Below are 22882 nucleotides of genomic sequence, written 5' to 3'. Positions count from 1 at the left end.
TCCTAATGAAAGCTGGAGAACCACTGGTCTAGATCATGCCAATGAAAATTGCTCAAATGAGCTGGATTCTGCAGGTCTGTGAGGACCCAGAGCAGGCAAGGAGCCAGCTGCCCAGCATGAATTCAAGGTGAGCTGACCTAATTTCAGCCTCCATCCCTGGGTTCTAGGTCCCTACTCTTTCCAAAGAAACAATGAACCAGAGCAGACCACTGCATTGGCATAAGATCACACTTTAGTTCAGAGACACATTGGCATAAATACTTGAAATGGATCCACCCCTGCAGGTGGCAGCCTGAGAACAGGTGGCTCTCCAAAACCCTGTGATGCTGCGGCCCTTCAGGTGATGGATTTCAACACTGAAGACTGTCGTGATCATTCTCGAAGACAGCTTGGGTGCAGCTTTGGAGCCTGCTGTGACATTCACCATCGACTCCCCACCCCATGCTGTCTTATACTAATTTTTTCCCCTCTGAGGTAGATTATGTATCGGGGAAACCAGATAGAATTTTTTTTTCATTTAAGTTTGCTAGTCCTTTGCAAACAGACTGACGGTGAGTGTTCTGAGTCAATAAGTGCACTTTTACCTTTTAACCTATGCCCTCTACTTGAACCCGAGCAAGGTCCAGTCCACTGGACAGCTGACGACAGGGTCTGCCGCCCCAACCCCTCTCCTCTTCTCCTGTAGGAATTTGTGCAGTACCAGAGGACTGCGGCAATGGGAGGCCTGGGTTGGCTGTGCTGCCTTGGTATGTAGTCACCACAGTGGAGACCCTTGTCTGCACCCCAGTACCCCACATCCAGGAGCACAAGACTGGCCCCTGCCCCCTGGATCACAGGGGGCACAGCTGGCTTTCACAGGGCTTGGCATCCTCGGGTTTCAGAGCCTTGTTGCAGGTGGCAGAGGCCTGGCCGGAGGGGTCCCTGCACTCCACAGTTCGCCGCTGCCAGCCGGCCCCGCAGGTGCTGGAGCACTCAGACCAGTCCCCCAGCACCCACTGTGCATGGAGCAGCGGCTGGATGATGTTGGTGGTTGCTCTCTCTCTGCTGCTCTGCATGCTGAAGTCTACGTCATTAGGAACAAAGAAGGTGTATTTGACTTTTGGGGGGAAGACCTCGCCAGGGACTGTCAGGAGCTGCACTGTCAGAGGCTCTGGCAAGGGCCGGAAGCTCTGCAGCCGCTCCAGGGTGGCGATGGAGCCACTGTACTTCAGGATGGTCCCCTTCACTAAGATGTCCTGCTCTATGGCAGAGATGGCCAGGTTGCCGTTGAGCAGGTATTGCCCGTCAGCCGTCTTCAATGCCAGGTAGTTCCCGTCATTCTGCACACCTGGGTGGCTCCGCTGCTTCACGTCAATGTTAGTGGCCCCAGCTGGGATGGTGACAATGTCATTGTAGCCGTAACTATGATAGGAACAGAAAGACGCCCTTAGACCAGTGGCTACCCAGCCCAGGTCACGATGATGCCTTGGAAACTGAAGTGGGCACCCCAGGTGGCAGACAAAAAAAAAAAACAAAGCAATTAAGCAAGTTGCCTCAATGTTCTCAATAAAGCAGCTGTTTAGGCAGACAGAAATGTCTTGTACATTGGGATTTTCAAGGGTTTTTGCTTCATCTGGCAAAAACCAGATCTTTCAAATGCGTGGTTGAGGAGTTGAGGTATGTGGGCCTTGAGAACAGCTTAGAGAGGAGAGCCCAGAAGGGTCTGCAGAGCTGTGCGGATGCAGCCACACCTGGCACCCATCAAATGAGATCTCAAAGACCTCTAGCTCCTCGCACTGGTATACACCTTTGCTTGGCACCTCCTCACCCAGAGCTCAAACCCCCATGGACAAAACTGTTTCATACACCCCTTCCAGAACATGAACAGGAGGGAAATTTCACACCACCTCTTTGAGTCAATCAGCTTCTAGTATTTGATGAATATGGCCCTATGGTGGGATTAGGCTGGGGGTTGAGAGTTGGAGGTTGAAGCCTGCCTCTTTGAAGCCACCTCTGGGAGTGCCCAGACACCACAAGCACTGTGCTTCTGGAATGATCGGATGCTGTTTTGGGAAACTGTTTCCAGTCCGTTATAGGCTTAGGGCTTTAGGTAGGATGAAGAAGGATTAGTTGTTTGTTCTTTCCTGGGAATCTGGGTTCCATAGGCTGGGAAGAAAGTGAGGCAACCATCAGGCGAGCTCTTTGCTCTTCTTGCTGTATGTCCAGCTGGGGCTGGCTGCTTAGTCTTGGGCTCTGAGAGTGTCCACAGGCCCACCTGTCTGAAGCCTGAGGGAAAGTGGCCAAGGGACCCAGTATCAGAATAGCGTCTGCTTCTTTTTTTATGTCCTTTGAGCTTAAATTTAAAAAGAGTTCTACTGCAGGGTCTCATACCCATAATCCCAGCACTTTGGGAGGCTAAAGTGGGCGGATCACTGGAGGCCAGGAGTTCAAAACCAGCCTTAGCCTGGCCAACGTGATGAAACCCTGTCTCTACTACAAATACAAAAATTAGCCTGGTGTGGTGGCGTATGCCTGTGATCCCAGCTACTTGGGAAGCTGAGGCAGGAGAATTGCTTGAACCTGGGAAGCAGAGGTTGCAGCGTGAGTCAAGAGTGTGTCACTGCACTCCAGCCTTGGCAATAGAGTGAGACTCCGTCTCAAAAAAACAAAAATAAATTAAAAATAATAAAAAGAGTCCCAAGTTACCTGCTATAAGCTGATTCTGTTCTCTCGGACTGGTGAGATGAGAGATGTAGAGAGAGAGATACACACACACACACACACACACACACACACACACACACACACACAGAATGGGGCAGGGTTGGCAAGCTTCACTAGGCAGAATACAATACAGTGAACACTTCTCAGAAACTCTGAGACCATGAAGTACGGGGAGTGGTTGGACAGATGTATGCTCATGCAGCCCCCGAAGGACACGTGGATGTACTAGAGGCAAAGAGGCAGAGTGTGGTACATATAAAACACTGGACCTTGCTCTTCCTCCCCAGGAAGTACATGGAGTGGCAGAAAAAAGTCGTCCAGGACTTAGGAAAACTAGGTTCTCCTCTGGCTGTCATTAACTATCAATGTGACCTTAGAGAAGTCATTTAATCTTTTTGTGCCTTAATTTCTTCCTCTGCAAAATGAAGAAGAATAGTATTGGCCTTACCTACCTCATGGACTTATTTTATAAATCAAACGAGACTGGAAATGAACGCACTTTGGAAAACCCTTGGAGTTTTATGAATGTGTGACATTAGGATGTGAACAAAGTGTCTGGAGTTCTCAGATTCATGAAAGCCCTGAGGCTGCCAGGGCCCGCTTTTGGTAACCCCCTTCTCTGAAGACCCGTCTGCAGAAAGGACAGGGCTTTCCAGGCTTAGGGTGAGACGTCCTTCCCAAAACAGGCCTGGAAGAGCTGTTTTCTGGCAGAGGTCCAGGTTACTCAGCGTGGCTTGACTGAGTCAGAGAGGACAGCTCCCTATCTGCATGGCCTCCAGCTCTCGTAAAAGTCACGGCTGCTCTGTGTTCTCTCTTTTCTATGGGCTCGACACTGCCAAGTGCACATCCCATCTCAGGAAATCCTTACGACGACTCTGAGATAGAGACACTGCTGACATTTTACAAAGAAACTGAAGCTCACAGAATTTAAATAGCTTTCCCAATCCTCATAGCTATTAAGTAGCAGCCACAATTCCAATTTGGGCCTATCAGAGTGCAAAGCACATTACGCTCTTTCACCAAGCAAAGTACGGAACTCCTGGGGAGACTCACCTGGAGGGGGTGAGGGACCCGGAGACCTTCCTGCAGGAGTTGCCTTTGCCCCCACACACCCCGCATTTGTCCAGCTTCCGAGGTGAGTCCACCACGTGGTCACAGCCGGCCTTGACACACTGGCCACGGATGCAGATGGCCAGTGTCTCTGGCCCACACAGGGTGCCGTCAATTACCTGCAACAGGGAAACGGAGGGTGAGGGAGGGTGTGTTGAGCATAGAAGCAGCCTGCGGGAGGGGTGGGGACAGGCGACCTTCCTCCCCATCTCTGGATCTGAGTCCCAGGGTGATTCTCACCTTGGCCTCGAACACTTTGAACTCACTCCTCCCCCGGGCCCGGCAGAACAACTTGCAGCGGTCCCGGGGGGACACACCGGCATACTTGGGGACCCACTGCAGGAGATTCCCGTCCATGTCAGTGTAATTGTAGGCATTATACTTCTCACACTGCTGCTCCCTGAAACTTTTCCCTAGAAAGAGGAAGAAACGGCATGGAGGTGGCACCCCTGCAGAAGCAGGAGGACCCGGTGGAGAAATCCCGAATGTACAGCACTCTTCTTCTTTCTCTTGGTTTTAGACTTAATCCAGGGACCCAGGCCCAGTGTCTTCTGGGAACAACATTCCTAGACACTGTGACCCTCACCAAAAAGGGCAAGGAAAGGAGCCCTCTAGCCTCACGCTGGGCTTTCTAGGATAAATGTCCTTTCCATTAGGGAAAGAGACTCATTGTACTTTACAGATGAATAAACTCAGGGAGGAGCAGGGAAAAGTTCAGTAAGCTTGGAAGACCCAGAATGGCACGTGGATCTATGTTCTCAGGACACTGCTAATTGAGCCCTATTGACTTCCTCAGTGACCCTGGACATGAGTCCAAAGACTTCCAAATCTACATGTCTAGCTCCGATCTTGCCCCTACACCCACGTTCTGTAATTCTGGGTGTCTCTGGGGAATATGTACTATGATTACTGCCAACTCGGCACGGCCAAGATCCTGATGGTCCTTCCACGAGCCGCTTTGACTTTCATTCACTGTTCTTATCATGCTTAAGTCTGAGACTGGTATCCTGGTGTCTCCCGAACATTTGAGCATCTCTATCCGCTATTTCCAAACTGTCACGAAGACCTACACTATATTCAGGACAATCTGTGATTTAAAACGATGGCATCCCACTCTTACCACCACAGGCCTGGGCCTGCTGGCTTCATGGGGACCCGTGCCTGCCTCTTCTCTGTCCTGCTGCGTGCCACTGCCAGACCAAGCCATCTGAAGTTAGACGTGGGTTGCTTTCCACCCCTAAATCCTAAAATTAAAGCTGTTCTTCCTGCCAAGGTTCCCCGCCCAAACTGTGCATCTGAATGCCTGGGGGGACTCTGCCAAGGCAGATGCCATGTTCCACGCATGAGACTGAGTCAGTGCAGCTGAGGGGGTCTGAGCCATGTCTGCAGGAGCTTCCAGGTAACTTGATGGGACAGGTGGCACAGATAATCCTTGGATACTGTGTCAGCCTTCAAGAAGCTCTGTGGTCTGGCCTTGACATACTGGTGTGCGTTGCTTGATTCCACCTAAGTGAATGAGGGCTCTTCCCACACCTTCCCCCCATCCTGGCAGGTCCCCCTACACCTCACCCCATCTCAGTCCCCTAGACTCTGCTCAGTGCTAACTCCCCCCAAAGCTTATGCTCACCGAATCTTGCCTTTCTCTGAGCCCCTCACCAACTAGGGTCTGTGACTCATCTGCTGAGCCTCAAACCATTGTGGATCCTTCTTGCCCTGTGAAGCTGCAAAGCCTACAGATTCTCCTATGAGCCGTCAACCCAATGCCAGTGTCTTTTCCCATGGTGGAATCTCTCCTAAAGCTCTGCCTGATTTTTCAAGCCTGCCAGTACTTCCTGGAGCTGCACACAGGGCAGTTGGATGGGATGGTGGGGAAAAACCTTGTAATGATTTCCCTTTCACAAGTTTGCTGCTGCCCTTTACTGCCTCCGAGTTAATGTGTGTGGTTTCCAGCAGGTACTGGAGATAGGAATATGCCAAGGGAAGGGAGAGGTAGTATTGTTTCTCGGCAAGATTCTGCCAAGCAGTTGCTATGGCCCCAAAGGAAGATGGGCAACTCTTTTCAGAAAGAATGTGCACAGGAATCAGATTCAGAAATCCTCCCTCCGCCCTGGGCTGAATTTTGGCTAGAAAGACCTTGGAGGTTTGGCTCTGATTTTTGCTTTGGAAAATGCTTCCATTCTGCACACAGATGAGGGCTCTGATGCCTCCAGGAGGATTATTTTCCTAGACACTAGCCCCTCTGCAAAGGCTCCTCCCCAATAAGTTTGGTTAGGAGTGATGTCCTCATCTCCACATATTGGAAGATGAGGGCAATTTCTTTCCTTGACTTTGCCAGGTTCTCTGAACACTATGAGAGCCGTCCCAGTCCCTGAGAGCTGCCCCTGGGCTTGAAGCTTTGCAGAGCCCATTTAGGTGGAGATCACAGGCAAAGCTCTATATCCCAGGAGACCCACTTTACTCTCGCTTTACACATCCTCTGGGGATGTGTTACAGCAATGACAGTGGCCTCTCTGGCAGGGGCGGCCCTGAGTGGCAATTACCGTCAGGGGGGCATTCCTCCGTGTGGCATGACTGGTATTTGGCTCTCCGACCCAGGCAGTATCTTCCTCCTTCCTGAGGCTCGGGGTCCTTGCACTCACGGTGTGAAAACTGTACTCCTCCTCCGCAGGTGCGAGAACATTCTCCCCAGGGTCCCCATGGTGCCCAGCCTCCATCTACCACAGGCTGCAACATACAATGGAACACTGAATCAGGAGCAAAGGCCAGGAGGCTTCAGCGTCTGTGCCGCCGGGTGGCCATAGCCCTGGCTTCCTCATCTAGTCATTCTCATCTTGGTGCATGGAGTGTCGTAAACTGCCTCAATCATTTGTGTAATGACTGTGTGGCCTGCGTGGCTTTGTGAATACATAAAACAGGCTGGACTCATTCACTACTGACTCCCCAGTGTCTAAAACAGTGCCTTATGCTTAGTAAGGTGCTCAGTAGAATATCTGATGAATGAATGAATGACACTCTTTTATGGGAATGAGGTTTCATACACTGCAGTGGTTCTCCATCGGGGTGAATTCTGCCCTGCAGGGGATATTTGCCCCCGTCTGCAGATATTCTGGTGGCTACAGCTGGAGAGGGTGTATGTTATTGCATCTAATGGGTAGAGGCCAGGGATGCTGCTAAACATCCAGCAATGCAAAGTCCCCACAGTAACAATGATCAGCCCCAAGTGTCCCTAGTGCCAAGGCAGAGGAACTCTGGTCTAAAGGAAGCATTCCTGGGGTGGTGTTGCCATAGTCTACCAGCCACTGGTTCCAGTGAGAGGATAATGCCTGGGAAAGAAACAGAGTTGCTTCCCCCCCTTTTTTTGAGATAGTTTTGCTCTTGTCGCCCAGGCTGGAGTGCAATGATGAGATCTTGCCTCCCTGCAACCTCTATGCCCTGGGCTCAAGTGATTCTCCTGCCTCTGCCTCCTGAGTAGCTGGGATTACAGGCACCTGCCACCACATCTGGCTAATTTTTGTATTTTTAGTAGACACAGGGTTTCACCATGTTGGTGAGGCTGGTCTCGAACTCCTGACCTCAGGTGATCCACCTGCCTTGGCCTTCCAAAGTGCTGGGATTACAGGCATAAGCCACTGTACTCACTCTGATTCTATAAATATTTATTCTCTGATCTGACTGTTCTTAAAAATAGAGGCCACACATCATTCCATGATCATTTCATGTCAACCTCTCCCTGCAGTTAGCTCGGCTCTGCTTCTGGGGATCGGTGGCAGACCCCTCTCCTCTCGATAACATGTGATGAGAATGAACAGGGAGAATGGGAGGTGGCAGAGGGTCATTCCATGAATCCTGCATCAGCTCAGGCTTAGGAGGGGAGTATGGAGTTTACCTGGCGCAGGCAGGCTCCCAAGGCTCAGTGCAAAAGACATGCGCTGAGGAGTGCTTGGGCCACCCTGGCGATTCAACGCTGGCAGGGACCAGGCTGTGAAACTCAGTGGATGCTGTTTCATAGTGATGGCTCCATGACTCACAGTAAGAGAAATGTGATCAGCCTCACAGTTTGGATGTATTAAGACCAGGGCAAAGAAATGAATCATTTAAAAACCCTCACTGGCACTGACTTGGTTTTTCTTGTGAGTTTACTCTCTCCTGGGCCAAGTTTTTTCTGCCTGGCCAGAGGCAGCTCTGACTCTGCCTCCTCTCCTCCTCTTTGAGTACAGAATTCCCACAACTGCTCTCATTCTCCCAACCTCTAATCATGCATTCAGCTCAAGCATGGGCAGGCTATGAATACTTTTCACTCAATTCTTGATGGAATTTATTCCACGTGTCTCTCTGTGTTCATGATGGAATTCACAGTGGCTCCAGTCTGTGGCATGCCCACCTTCCTGTTTCCCACCTCTCACCAATCTGCATCTGCACCGGCCCTGAGTCAGCCCCAAAGCAGCTCCCAGGGGCAGTCCCCTAACGTCTGGAGCCATGACAGTGTCAACCTTTGGGCTCCTCACTGTGTGGATAAATATGCTTTGGTTTGTTTGTTAAAAGATGAGTGACTTTACCTAGAAGTCATATGTTGCAGCCTGGCTCGAAGTTTCTTTCTTTCTTTCTTTTTTTTTTAAATTGGACACAGGGTCTCCTTCTTTTGCCTAGCTAGAATGCAGTGGCATGATCATGGCTCACTTTAGCCTCGAACTCCTAGATCAAGTGATCCCCCATCTCAGCCTCCCAAGTAGCCGAGACTACAAGTGTGAGTCACCAAGCCTGGCTTATTTTTTATTTTTTTGTATAGACAGGATCTCACCATGTTGCCCAGGCTAGTCTCGGTTCAAGTGATCCTTCTGCCTCAGCTTCCCAAAGTGCTGGGATTCCGGAGTGAGCCACTGTGCCTGGCTGTCTCTCAGTTCCTGGCTCTCAAGTGTGGTTTTCCCCTTGAGAACAGCTCTCAATCCTCATTTCCTTTTTTTCCTCCCTTCTCCCAGCTATCCTCAGGGGCTGTCCCTTACCTTGGGCTTCTCCACTTCTTCCTCAGGTAGACAGCTGCCTTCTGAGCAGAGATGCCCAGGCCCGCATGGTGTGCCGTCAGCCCAGGGCAGGCTGCCATTCTTCGTGTGGCACAGGGGCTCAGCCCCATCAGTGTGGCACCAGAGCTGGGCACAGACGTCCTGAGCAGAGGTGTTGGGGCAGTGGCGGAAATCCGGCCCAAAGATCTGCCTGCATTGCTGGTCCAGCTGGTACAGGGCCCTGCGTCCCGGGAGGCCTGTGGGGAGGGGCAGGGCTGCGGCGGGGGCATCTAGGAGACAGTCCCCTGGGAAAAGAGGAAGCAGGGGCTTAAGAACACGCACAGGGCAGCCACCCTCTCAGCTCTCCACGGCCTGTGATGAATGGCCGTGAAGGTCTAGGCATCATGACTTCCTTCACCTCCAACTAAAAGCTGTCACCACTCGATGATCTAGTGAGAGCTTGCCTAATTTTTGACTATCAGTTGTAAAGGCTTTTCAGCACCAACTTTCCTTTGCTGTCCAGAGCATCTAGGATGCATTGTCCCTGACATTCAGCATGTACCCAGCGAATGCCAGCTAAGGCAGTATTCATCCACATCACAACCTAACCGTGCTCCTCAAAGCCACAGCATGCAAATGAAGAGTGAATAATGCTGTCTGGATAATCTTATTTTTGCACCATACATGTCCCTGTCTCCCTCAGTGAGAAGAATCTAAAATACTTCATTGCTTTACCAACAATGCCAACCATTTAAAATTGTTTTTTTTTTACTCCCCTCTTCTGAGAAGCATTTTTTTTTTTTTAAGAGATGGGTCTCTTTCTGTCAGCCAGGCTGGAGTCAGCGGCGTGATCACAGCTCACTGGCAGCCTTGACCTCCTAGGCTCAAGCAATTCTCCTGCCTCAGCCTCCTGAGTATCTGGGACCACAGATGGGGGCCCCCACCTGGCTCCAGTCCTTTAAACCAGCTCCCCGCCTTCCTGCTCTCACAGGCCATGGTCACCGCCTCTGCCACGCCTGAGCTATTGCAGGTTCATCTCTCCTCTGTGCTGCCTGCGTCTATTCCTTCAAGCGCTGCTCAAGCCCTCCTCCTTCAGACAACCTTCTCGGAAGACTTCCCCCTGCTTGTGACTAATCTAAATTAGCCCAGAACTTGGCTGCTGGAAGATGGGGCCAGGAAGAGCAGACCTCGGGGGTGGTGTGAATGCCCCAGCATGGGAGGCTGGCGGGAGACCCAGCTCTAAGGGTCCTGTGAGGGAGCACAGCCGGAGGGGGTCCCTGTGCCAGCAGCAGTGGAAGGAGGCCCATGGGACAAGCAGGGCGGGGCTGCTGGTGCCTACCGTGCCCACCGTCCAGGAGCTCCGTCAGGTACATGGCGCTGCAGGGGGACCAGGGCAGTGACTGGTTCAGGTGGACGAACAGCGGCGCCATCATGTGGTGCTTGCCTAAGGGCCCGAAGAGCCGTGTGCAGGGCTTGGAGTCGTCGTGGGGCATGCTGAGGACGTGCCCTGGGGAGAGAGGTCCAGTCCACTCTGCCCTGCCCTGCCCTGCCCAAGCACGCTCCACCCAGCCCAGCTAGGGACAGGGATGGAGCTCCGGAGGGGAGCAGCCACCCCCTTACTCTCAGAAGGTTTCTGCATCGGGCTTTCCCCTGCACTTTGCTCTTGCAGGTTGCGTTGTCAGATGACTGAGAAACACGGAAAGCCCTTTGTTTTCTGCCTCAGTCCGTCGTCAATTTGGATCTAGCTCTATCATTTGCTCTCTGACAAGGCAGTCTCTGGACCATTTTTCTTCCCCTGGATCCTCACGGCTTAGCTGGTGCACAGCTCCACGCCTCCACCCCAGCACGTGTCTGGTGTCCTGGCATTCGCTGGGTGACCGGTGATAACTGTGTGGGATGCTGCTTTTGTATTTTGGCCATGTGCTGCGGTGGGAGTGGAGTTGTGTGCAGCACTGTCAAGAGCAGTATCTGTTTGTATACAGTCACCCTGTCAAAATGATGAGGCGTTATCCCTAAGCGAGGGCCGAATATTCCTTAGGATCTACGCAACCTTGGATCTGGAAGAGCAGTTGCCTCTGATGTGGCGAAGTGAGCTTTGGCATGGCAAATCTTACCTAGTTCATGGGCCAGGGTGTGGGCCGCCTGGAGCCCCTCATCCTCGATTACAGAGCAGCTTTTGTTGGGGTCACAAATGGTCCCGATGTCTGCCACGCCCAGGGTGTCACACAGCCCCTCCTGACCACAGAAGTTCTGCTTGGCGGGGAGAGAACAAGAGAGTGCATCAGGGTGTGTGTGTGGTGTGCTGCAGGCCTGTAGGCCAGGGGGTGGGTGCCTGCGTGCATGGGGGCGTGCACCACTGAGCGTCTCATAACATGCCTGTTGGCCTGTGCATCACCTGCATTTATTGAGCTTTTAAATTGAATTAAATTAAATTTTCTTGCTTCTTTTTTTTGAGATAGAATCTTGCTCTTTGCCCAGGCTGCAGTGCAATGGCAGGATCTCGGCTCGCTGCAGCCTCTGCTTCTAGGGTTGAAGCGATTCTCCTGCCTCAGCCTCCCGAGTAGCTGGGACTACAAGCATGCACTACCATGCCAGGCTAATTTTGGGATTTTTAGTAGAGACAGGGTTTCACCATATTATCCAGGCTGGTCTCAAATTCCTCACCTCGGGCAATCTGCCCACCTCAGCCTCCCAAATGCTGGGATTTCAGGCGTGAGCCAGCATGCCTGGTGGAAATTAAATGTTAGAGACGAGGTCTGGCTATATTGCTTAGGCTGGAATGCAGTGGCTAGTCACAGGTGTAATTGTAGCTCACTGAGCCTCAAACTCCTGGGCATAGACGATTCTCTCACCTTAGCCTCCCGAGCAGCTGGGACTACAGGCACCTGCCATGTGTCTGGCTGACCTTTTCTCAGAAGGAAGCAACAGAAGGTTCAGCGTGTTTGGATATCTCACCTAATGGCCTTACTTTATTGGTTCTTTTCGTGTTTATGGTCAAGCCAATTCACCTGCCCGCCCCATCTTTCTAAATTGGAGAGTAACCTGTGAAATTTCCTTTTGTTAAAAAGTAAGAACAGCTTGTAATCTCAGCATGTTGAGAGGCCGAGGCAGGTTGGATTGCTTGATCGCTCGAGCAAAGGAGTTGGAGACCAGCCTGGGCAGTATAGTGAGACCCCATCTCTACAAAAAGTCAAAAAAAAAAAAAATTAGCTGCGTGAGGTGGCTTGTGCTTGTGGTCCCAGCTACTCAGGGGGCTGAGGTGGGAGGATCATTTGGATCCTTCTAGCAGGCAGAGGCTGCAGTGAGCTGTGACTGTGTCACTGCACTCCAGCCTGGGTGACAGAGTGAGACCTTGTCGCAAACAAAACAAAACAAAATTAAAAACAAAAAAGAATATAAAATACAAAGGCTATCAAGATGGATTTCTGAGTACAAGATCAGGAAATCTCCCTCTGTCTTCCCATCAGGCACTCATATAAGGGAAGCCGTTCTATGTTCCAGGCTGGCTGCATCCTAGGGCTGGCTGGGACTTCAAAGGCTTTTTGTAGGGGACAGGACAGCACGGTCGTTCAGAACATGACCCCGCAGCAGCACTGCCTTAGCTGGACTATGGGTGCTGCCGCTGTGTGGCAAGAGAGCTGTGTGGCCTCTCTGTGCCTCAGTTTCCTGTTAAAAAATCGGGATAACACGGGACCTGCCCGGTGGGGCCATTATAAGACTGGAGGAACAGACAGGGCCTGGCACACATGACCACTCTCTTGCCTCCAGGAAGCTCTCTGTTGAAATCCTGCCGTGTCGGTGGGCAGCCCTCCAGCTGTGGGCAAATCTTGAGGGGATGCCCTGGCTATACTTGCCCCTATGTTAAACAACCACTGCAGATAGAGCTGCTCTCTTAATTCCAAGCCCAGGTCTCTCACTGGGCAGCTCAAGCCTGTTTCTTCTTGTTATGTGTGACTTCAGGAGACAGCTGGTCACAAACTTTTGGAAAAGAGCCCTTACAAGATTCTTCTCCTTCCCTTGCAAATACCTCACACTTGTCCTCATGACCTCCTCCTCATCATTCTGGGCATGAGGCTCTGGCGTCCAGCTGGGGCCAGCAGGGAGACATTTTCCATGTTTGGGCAGGCCTCATGGTCCTCCCTTTGATCTGCCCATCCCGTCTCCCTTCCTCCCCGGGGCTTCCGGAACCAGGCACGGACCTGTCTGGTGAGCAGGATGGCCGTGTCGTAGTGCTCCGGGTGGCGGTCACTGGGCTGGTTGAAGCGCCGTTGCCAGTTGCAGAAGTTGCGCAGCGTAAGACCCCCGTTGTCGGACACCTCTGGGCCCCATTTTTCATCTTCTACGATCAGCACTTTGACCACCATCAGGCTGATGGAATTCTTGATGCTGGGGTGCTTATAGATTCGGGCTGCCACAGACATTAGTGTCAGGATGTGGTCCTGTCGGGAAGGAGGAGACAAGGGGCAGAGTGAAGGGTTAAGTCTCAGGGCCCTCGGCTTGGCCTGTCCACTGCCATCACCTCTTGTTATGGGGCTGAGCTTCGGATGCTAGCCAAAGCCTCACAATACCCCTGGGGCCTCCGCGGTACTCCCTTCATTTTACATGTAAGAAAACAGGCTCAAGAACCTGCCCAAGGTCACAAAGTTGATTCACGAATGGCAGCTTTTGAACCCAGATCTGCCTTGCTCCGAACCTGTGAGTCTAACATCCAGACCAGCTTCATGGGACGACCTAAATCCAAATTCGTTAAAATCCAAAAACTGAAACTCATCCTGTGGCACCGGCCGCGTTTCAAGTGCGTCAATAGTCATATATGGCTCATGGCTACTGTACCGGAATGTGGAGATAGAAAGTTCTACTGGACGGCACGGCTTATATGCCTTAATCCTGACATCGTCTCCCTGCCAACTACCCCCACCCGTCCCCGGCCTCAGCCCAGAAGCAACGTTCTGAGTGCTCCAGGTTAGTAGAATTCCCTTTTAGAACCCAGCTGAGCATTTTCTGGTGTCTCTTGGCCTAACTCTATTCTCAGGGTGGGAATCATTAATCCTGAAAACTTTGTTCTAATAATCCCCCCTAACAAGAACTACTCTGCCACATCACCTCACTGAATTCTCACAGTAACTCTGTGAAGAAGGTACTGTAATTCCATTTCACGAATGAGGAAGTAGAAGGTCACGCAAATTTACTTGTCGAAGGTCACACAGCTCTTCAAACCAGGAGGCCAGCCTAGGGGTGCCTGACTCTGAGGTGTGCAGGGCGCTCATTAGGTTTTCCAGAGCTTGGCTTCCTGGTGTCTGCCTGGATAGCCCAGATGGGTTTTTTTCCTTCTGGCCTGGGGCTTGTGAGGGTCCCGTGGGTCTTAGAGGACCCATGTGCTTTGGATCCCAGCTGATCTCCCTTTCACCCAGGCCGGCCAACAGAGCATACATCACTGCCTGGCCTCTGTCTTATCCCTGGGCTACCAACTGCTCCCCAGCTGGATTCCAAGGCTTGGAGAGGAGGCTAGAGGGGAGCTCGCTCTTCTGCCTTGGCGACCCCTTGAAGTGGCCCTCTTTCAGCATTTTGTGGAAGGGGAGACACAGGGGCAGAGGTGGGTGCTTCTTGAGCTGGAGTGTGGTCAGCTGGGCAACAGCTGCTTGTCCTGCCTCTCTGATCCCTCAATCATCATCTCCTGGGAGCCCCTCTCCCTCTTCTCCTGTGGTCTGGAAGGTGGGAGTGGAAGGAGGAGAAAGGAAAGGGTAGAGAGGGACATTCCATGGGGTGAGGCCATGTGTGGGTGTTCCAGATGAATCCCATTATTTGTGAATGGGATCTGTCTGTTCACCTCGCAGGCAATCAGCCACGTATATTGTTAGCCCTACAAGCAGGGGTTGGCAGGTTACTTGGTGTGTCAAGCACTCCAGCAATATTTAGGCTGATGTAAACATCTTATCAGCACGGCTAAAACTTGGCATTTGCTCCTGGAGTTGGATTCTGGAGGGAAAAAAAGCAAATCACATCATTATGCAACTGGGGGCGAGTGCTGAGGAATGGTGGCTTGCCAAGATGAACTCCTGACCAGGTCTTCAGTGCTTCCAGGAGGCTGACAGTACCCTGATCTCTCTAAGAGGGACCAGGGTCTGATGGGCCAGGGACCAACCCCCGAAATTTCTTCTGAGGCAATCTGTGACCATCATCACAAGATTTCTTCCCGTGGAGTCCCAGTTTCACAATCTCAAATTGGGGAAGTTGAGGTCGTACAAGGAAGGTGTGAAGCTAAGGAACACCAGCTGCTAAGCTTCGGGCCGAGGCAGCTGAGCACAAGAGCTAAAGACCGGAGGTTGGGGCAAGCCTGTGTGCCCATGATGAGCAGATCAGAGGGATGCTGAGTGAGAGATGAGGCAGTGCTCACGTCCTCAGTGAAGATCGGAGGGAGGCAAGGGTTAACCCCTGATCTTCACACAGGGTAAACTGCTGCTTGAAGACCAGGGCGAGACAGCATACGGAGCTTCCAGGCCTCAGGTTCCCAGGGAGCCTCCTCCCTGCAGCTCAGGGTGCTTGTGTCATTGTCTTCTCCAGACAGTGCATAGCTGTCAGGGAGGGCTGGCTTCAGAGCCATTTATCTTCAAGGGGTAGGCTGGACTTGAAGATATCTGAAGGCTGCTGTTTCAGAAGATACTTTTCATTTTCAAGAAGGCTAGGAGGTTTCTGTGGTCCAGTGTCCCTTCAAAATCCCAGATCCTGATCCCACTGACCTCTCCTTATCTCTTGTTCTACTGGGTTTTTGGTTTTCCCCTCCCAATCTGCTCTTCTGAGAAATGACGGCAAGAATGCCTTAGGGAGAAGTTCCCTAGGGAGAAGGACCACTGGGGGGTGGGGGGCGACCTCGGGTTATGAGCCTTTGATTCTCCCCAATGCCCTGGGCTCAAAGTCAGTCAGACAGCCCTGACTTAGAGTCACCATGGGGATCAGGCCTGCAGCTGGTCAAGGAGAAGGTCAGACGGCTTGTTCCACTGTCTGGTGCCAATTTACACCTCCCTGCTCACCACATCAGTGCAGGCTTCCTGTGAAGAATGTGAACGAGGTCCTGGACCCCCGAGGAGGAGAGGTCTCAGCACAGCAAGCAACCCCCAAAACCACAGCAGGTTGGTGGGAGCCCAAGGTCGGCCCGGCCGGGGTGGTCAAACAACTTGCTCTTGAATGACTTGGGGGTCCCATGCCCTTAACTTTGGGTAGGGAGACTTGGTATCTTTTAGGGAGTCTGCTTCTGCATGAGTGACCCCAGAACCTGGAATAGAGATGAACATCAGGCCAGTCAGGGTGGCTCATGTCTGTAAGCCCAGCACTTTGGTAAGGCAAGATGGAAGAATCGCCTGAGACCAGCCTGGGAAACATAGCGAGATACTTGCCTATTAAAAAAAACTAAAAAAAAAGAATAACAACACCCTGGCCAATGGGTGGGCCACAGCCCCTTTTGGTTCTTTGAGATACAAACAAAGAGATTCCTCCCTCAGAGCTCGGGTGGCCGCCGATGCCAGCTGCGGTGGGTGACGGGGACGGGCAGGCCTCCTCCTGCCGTTGTCATCACTGTGCCCGTTTGCACTTCACCAGCAGCTCCACTGCGTTCCCTTGCGGCACCCCCTGGGGGAGGCCAGGAGAGGACAGGTGGCCCCGGGAAGCTCTCACTCCAGCATCTGCTGCATTCCTTTCCTACCTTGCCTCTCTAGGGCCTGAGACTGAGCTGGGGATGTGGAGATGGAGAAGCGAATGGAGAGGGAAGAGGTGAGAGGAGAAAAGAGAAGGACGTGCACGTATCCTCCATCTCTTCTTGTTCTCGGAATAGCAAAGGGCAAGGTCACCTCTTCGAAGCACACACGTACACGGAACTACAAGTCAGCCTTCGCCACCGAGCAGGGGCAAGCGGAAAGAGAAGGCTCTACTGTCGTGTGGAACAGCAGAGCTGAAACAGCAGTGGCCAGCACTCTGAAGGCAGAGGCCAGCCCATCCTCCCCACCTTAACAAACGGTTTCCATCACTGAAGACAATTCTAGTAATAGCCACGCCTCGTTGAGTACCTCCTCTGAACCAGGCACCAGGTCAGGTGCATTCCATATTTTGTAACATTCTCAAGACAAGGCTAGGATGATGGTATAACTGCTCGTACCTGAAAGAGTCGAGGTACAGAGACATAAATAGGTGACTTGCTCAAACAACTGCGTTATTTCTGTTTCATTCCAAAGTCTATGTTCTTAGTCTCTGCACTGTCTGCCACCCATCTCTGCTGCTGTAAGGAAAACTACAGTCTCGCCAAAGCAAACCCAAGGCTTGCAAGCAGCAGGTCCGCCTGTCATTGACTGTGCACACCCCGCCCCCGGGAGGATGGGGAAGGAGCGATCTTTGGGCGCTGAGACATTTTCTTTGGGAAATACTCCATATCTTTGATCACTCTGACTGTAGCAGACATAAAGGTTGGAAAAGATGCATTCTTTTGCCAACGGGAAGGACATTGTTCACGCACATATAATGCTTGTCTTTCTTCCTGGTAGCTACAGAGTTGGGGGAACGTGAATCTGTTTCTGTTGTCATCCAAACCAGGATACCCTTGAGAGGAAAAGATGGTGGTATTAATAATTACACCGGAATAGGCAGAAACTGGGATGGTGCTGGACAACCTAGGCTGCTGCTCACTTCAGCATCTAATGTCTTGTGGAAGACACTTTCCCTAGACCACGCAGGTAAGGGGAGTGGAGATGGCTGTGAAGGCCGTCCCTGAAGTCAGTCCCCAGAATCTGACCTCCTGCGAGTGCCACTTTTTGGACCCGCTCTGCTAAGAAGAGAACTCAGAGACTCTGCTCGCTGCAGAAGCACTGGCGGGACAGGCATCCCAGGCTGGCGAGAGTGGGCAGTGCCCACGCTGCTCCTCACTCCATCCCGCCCCAGGTTCACAGAGGGGACAGTGAGCAGCAGCCGGATGGAGACAGAGCTAATGCTGTCTTCCCAGGTGGTCCCTCCTTTCAGAAAGCCCCCTCTGTCTGAGCTTCTTAACTCTGAAACCAGATAAGAAGGTGGAGGCAGGGGCCCCTTTTGTCATGGGATTAAGTGAACTCAATTGACAGAGTTCTGGAAAACTTCACTGTCGCTTAGCAGGGAGACCAGCTTGGCAATGGTGCATTCCTTCTCTCAGCCTCCAAGGTGGTTTCTTCGCTGGATAGGGCCTCACAGTCGTCCTGGATGGCTTTGAATTGCTGGATTTAAGGACCCACTCCCACAACATAGGCAAGTGTCAGAGGGTCGACAGAGACCCTCATCGTGAGGAAGAGGCTGCTTGGTGAGATAGCAGTGTGGGGGATTCAGCTTTGGAAGACTTGGGCTGCAGACCCAGCCCTACCACTTACTAGCTGTCTGATCCTGGGGAAGCCACGTGTCCTCTGTGAGCTGTGCATTCTCCCTCTGCCCCCGTCACAAGTATTTCCATGGAGGGGATGCATGTACAACCATGCTGTGAATTGAACATGCTCAGAGAGTGGCTGAACCTTCCAAAAGACCGGCTCATCATGAAGGAGCCACACAGACGCTTATAGCCGGTCGATCACCTAGCCCAGGTGTTTTGCTTCACAGGTGAGGAACTCTAAGCCCTAGAGAGATAAAGCCTCTTCTAATCCTTGCACACCCCTGATTACCAAGGCACCCCAAAGTGCCTTCCCTCTGTGTGAATGAGGTCTCTACATAAAGGACTGGCTTCCATTTGGAGGAGGTGGCTGTGGGCAGGCAAGGTCCTGAGGCACAGGGACTTGATTTTCATTCTTCTCTCAGCTGGGCTCATGGACCTGTTTTCCGAAGCTCAGAGACAGTCACGCCTGTCCTGCAGCATCTCCAAGGCTGGTTAGCTCATCAGAGTGGAGGTGCCCTAGGGTGTCTTGGACACAGCTGTACATCAGCCCCTCCCCCACCTGGCATGGTGGCAGCAGGAGTGCAGGTGGGCTGGGGCAGAAGACCCAAGGTAGAGGTGGCGGGGTTGGTTTCCCTAAGGGAAGACTTTCCTTCCAGGTGAGACCCAGAAGTCAACCCCTTAGGGAGAGGAACTCGGCCTTCAGAGGTGCCCAATGCCTGTTCTGCTATGCTTTCCTCGTCCAGGTGGGCTTGCTGGGTGTGCAGGTGCCTACGTGCAGCTGGGAAAGGCCCAGAAACGCACGTTTGTGGGGGACCGGGAGTGGGGCAAGCAGGAGCCAGATCATCTGACCAGGAGTCTCATGAGGATGGCTGTGCCCTGGTGACTCTGCCACAGACAAAGCCCACTTGTCTAGGACAGCAAACCCGGACCATAAGCTGAAGGGAACAAAACCAGGTGCAAACCCCAGCAGAGCCTCCTGTGTCTGCAGCCTGGGCATCCTGGGGCCGGGCCTCAGAGCATGTCTGCCTCTAGATAGCTAGGATGTCTGGAGATGCGAGCATGTCCCCGAGGCAAATACTCAGTTATCTCCCGCGTCCAGGTGATCAGCTGAGAGAGTGAGACATTCTGGCTCTGAGGGCTCAAAAATGGACTTTCTCTGCTGGCACGAAGGGCTCTTGTTGGTCTTCCTATGTTTTGGTTCCCAGGCAGATGTCAGAATCTGTTCTGTGTATGGGGGTAGAGGGGAACAGCACCACGCTCTGGGTTTGCAATGGGTGTATCTCAGCTTCCTTCTGGTGGAGCCCCCTAGAAGCCAGGTGTGAGGGTGGGGATGGGAGAAGCCCGCTTCTCACCCCTCTTCTGCCACTCTCTCTAGTACTTGCTTAAATAAAGGAGTCAGAGGAGAGAGCTGGTGCCCCGCTGCTCCCTGCTGTCAGGGCAGGCAGGGAAACAGATATTAAATCAGTGTGAGCCAAAGCTCATGTGGCAGACTGCCTTGGAGGCCCACTGCTCTGCCGTGCTTTGGGGGAAGCAAATACCAGGAGCCTTGCAGAGGTGCCTGCCTGGGGTGTAACCGGCACCTGCAGTAGCCAGAGGAGCAGCCACGCGGACTCTCACCCACAGTGCTTCCCATCCTATGCATCTGTTTCTCCCTGGGTCTTTCCTACCCTGCCTTTCCCAGTGATAGAGGGTGGGAAAGCTGGGATGAGAAACAGGCCAATTGCTTCCTTGTCTGGACTATTCTGCACAGGTGATGCCTATGCCCTTGGGGCCCCCAGCAGTCAGGCACAGGCTGAGCCTAGCATGGGGTCCCGGCCAAGGATGCCATCACTACCAAAGTGTCAGCTTAGCTGTTGCATTGCCAGGATCCCTGTTTCAGAGAACAGTGACCTCTGGGCAGGTCAGTTCTTCCTTCCCTGGCACATCTCTGGTTCTGTGCTTCCTAGGGGCAAAGAGCAACCCTCTCCTGGAACCCTTACCCTCCTTTTCTCCTGGAAAAGCCTTCACCTGGTCTTTTGGGGAGACATTGGGGTTTAGGGCAACACAGACACCTCCTGCTGAGTCAGCACCATCTTTGCATCTAGTTAGAAATGGTCTGGTTAGTTAGTCATCCCCTGGACTCTGTTTTTCTGCTCCTGCTCAGTTAAGAGCTGTGTCTGGGCTAAGGGCAGCTGGGTGGACCAAGTATGGGTCTGGCTTTATCAGAGACATTCACCGAAGGAGCTCATCCTACCCATCACTCCCCTCCCCTTTCCACCAAAGCTTCAGTTCCTGGGCTGAGCCCCCAGGCAGAAGTTCTGTGCCCCTCCCTCTTGTGCTGGCTGCTGGCACTGCCAAGTTCTGCCGTGGCTGAGTGCCAGGTTGGCAAGGTAGTCCATGCCCCTTGATCACAAACAGCTGGCTGCACAGGAGTTGGGCAGCTCTTCTCCAGGTGCAGCTCCTTTCAAACAACGTCTTTTGCTTATGGCGACCTCCATACCCAAGGGAATCAGACAGCCACCTCTTTCCATCCCATCTGCCTTTTCCTGGGAGCCTCTCAGATCTAGAGACAGCAGAGGGCTGAGGAAATGGGGTTGGGAGTGGGCGCTATTCCTAAACCGTCAATTTTTCTCTCTGTTGGGAGAGACAGGTGCCGCGGGATGCGTTGACACCCACTTTCGGGTCAGTGTGCCATGTGCCGCGGGAGATTCCGATGAGAGGGATGGGCGTCGGCAGCCCCACTCTAAACTGGAAGGGACCTGGGGGTGGGGGCGCAGGGAGCCAGGGTGGCAGAAGTTCAGAAAAGAGTTACTGTTCTTTCTCAGAAAGGAGAGAATCTCGTTTGGGGTCGGGCTGGAGAAGACGAGTAACGGGAAGGCATTTTTTTCTCAGAGGGATTGGAAGGGGAGATTTTAGAGACGCTGGAGGCGTCTGGGGGCCCTCCGGGCACTGCGGCTGGAGGAGGCTCTCAGTCCTACCTGCAAGTCGGCCCCGTAAAAGGCAGCCATGGACGCATCTGCCACCAGCAGCGTCTCCACGAAGCGCGCCTCAGACACAAACCGCTTGGTCCTACTCGTGGCCCCCAGGGGCGGTGGCAGCTCGCTAGAGCCTTCTGCCTCCTCTTCTCGGCTCTCCTCTCGGTCCTCCTCGTCGTCCCCTCTCTCCTGCCTCTGACCCGCTCCCGTGTCCACCTCCCACTCGGATCCTCGCTGGAGGGGGCGGGCTCCGGCGGGACCCCAGCGCTGCAGGCGGTGCGGCTGACCCAGGGAGCCCCCCGCGCCCTGCGGCTGGATGGTGAACTCCTCGCCGTCCAGCAGGAAGGAGCCGCTCAGCCCGCGGCACAGGCTGACCGCCGCCAGCGACTCCGGCTCCCCGTTCACGGTGCCCGAGAAGAAGCAGCCGCGCAGCCCCCGCTCGCCCCCGGCCGCCCGGCCCGAGCCCCCGAGGCGCTCGATCTTGAACTCGGGCGCCAGGAAGCTGTCGTCGGGCGCTAGGCGCAGCACGAAGCCTTTGCCGAAGGCGGACAGGTGGAGCGCGAGCTCGCCCGCGCTGCCGGGCAACCGCGTGGGCACCACCAGCTCCGAGGCCTGCCCCCCAACTGCGGGCCGGACCGGGGCGCCGCGGGCCAGCTGCGGCAGCAGCAGCGGCAGCAGCAGCAGGAGCGGCGGCCACCGGGGGGCGGCGGGGGCGGAGAGCATGGGGGCTGCGGCGGCGGCGCGCGGGACAGGGAAGAAGCCCGCCCGGTGCGGGCAGGTGCTGGCGGCCCGAGCGCGGTCCGGCCGCTCTCACCAGGAAAAGCGGAATCAATCGGATGCGAGGCCGACTCGGCCCGCGGGGCCCGGCGGTGGGAGCGCTCCCCCGGCGGCCCCTCTGGCTGGCGCAGCCAGCTCCTCCCGCGCCGCCGCCCCCAAGCCGAGCCGAGCGCAAGCAGCTGGCCCCGGCCCGCGTGCGCCAGTCCTCCGCCCCTGCCCGCGTCCGCCCCGCGCAGCCGCCTCCTGCCTCCTCCCCGCCCCGGGAAGCACGGAGTGGGCTGCCGAGCCCTTCTTATTTATACTTCCTTCCCGGCTTGACATAAGAGGTTTATTTTTGATCTCTCACTATTCCCGTTTCCCCTCCCCTGGGATCAGAGAGAGAAACCGAAAAGAGGGAGAGAGAGCGGAGAAAAAAATTGGGATGAAATGCAAAACCAATCAGGCAGCGAGACCCGTCCGCCACCCGCCCCTCCAAGTGTCAACTCCAACTTCTTTCCCTTCCCTTTACGCGCGGACCCACGTTAACCCCTACCATGCTGGACTGACCCTTTAGAAAGAGTCCTTGGGAGACCCCAACTGCTTCCTCGTGTGCGGCCAAGGGTCCAGGATGCATCCTCCGAAGAGGCGCCTGCGCTGGTCTAAGCAACCCTGTTCGGATCCCTGCAGATCCCTCCGGAGATCCGACCGTATGGGGCGAAGGTTTCGGAGCTTTTCACTATAAAGCACAACAGGGAGGGGGAACGGTCATGCCAAAATCATGCCTTCCTCTCCTCTCTACTGCACGGTCTTCCTAATTCTCACTCCAAATGGAAGATTGGGAAAAGAAAAACAAACAAAAACAACCCATCTGGTTAACCCCAGGAGGGCCTCTCACTGCCATGCTAGAGGGCGAGTGGGGCAGAGGCCAGCACACTGGTAAGATACCAGCAGCGAGGCTGGGAAGTTAGCATTTCCCTAGGAGGAAAACA

The 22882-nt window shown here is 53.6% G+C and overlaps 1 protein-coding gene across 2 annotated transcripts; it reads right to left on the bottom strand.

Moving 5' to 3' along the window:
• Nucleotides 1-214: 214 nt before the first annotated feature.
• On the bottom strand, nt 215-22561 carry ADAMTS8 (ADAM metallopeptidase with thrombospondin type 1 motif 8). 2 transcript variants are annotated; one of them, XM_032284958.1, is made up of 9 exons: nt 21141-22561; nt 13010-13249; nt 10925-11060; nt 10150-10317; nt 8814-9115; nt 6354-6537; nt 4054-4226; nt 3757-3932; nt 215-1401 (listed from the first exon to the last, which is right to left on the bottom strand). In XM_032284958.1, the coding sequence occupies exons 1-9, from the start codon at nt 21858-21860 to the stop codon at nt 831-833; spliced, it is 2670 nt and encodes an 889-aa protein (XP_032140849.1). In that variant the 5' UTR covers nt 21861-22561; the 3' UTR covers nt 215-830. The 2 variants fall into 2 exon arrangements, with proteins under 2 accessions (XP_032140849.1, XP_032140850.1); XM_032284959.1 differs by having other exon boundaries at nt 8814-9067; nt 21141-22121.
• Between the last annotated feature and the right edge of the window lie 321 nt (nt 22562-22882).

Source organism: Sapajus apella, unplaced genomic scaffold (assembly GCF_009761245.1).
Source record: "Sapajus apella isolate SASKATOON/1434 unplaced genomic scaffold, GSC_monkey_1.0 scaffold16, whole genome shotgun sequence".
NCBI lineage: Eukaryota > Metazoa > Chordata > Mammalia > Primates > Cebidae > Sapajus > Sapajus apella.
This window is presented reverse-complemented; position numbering and strand designations above follow the sequence as displayed.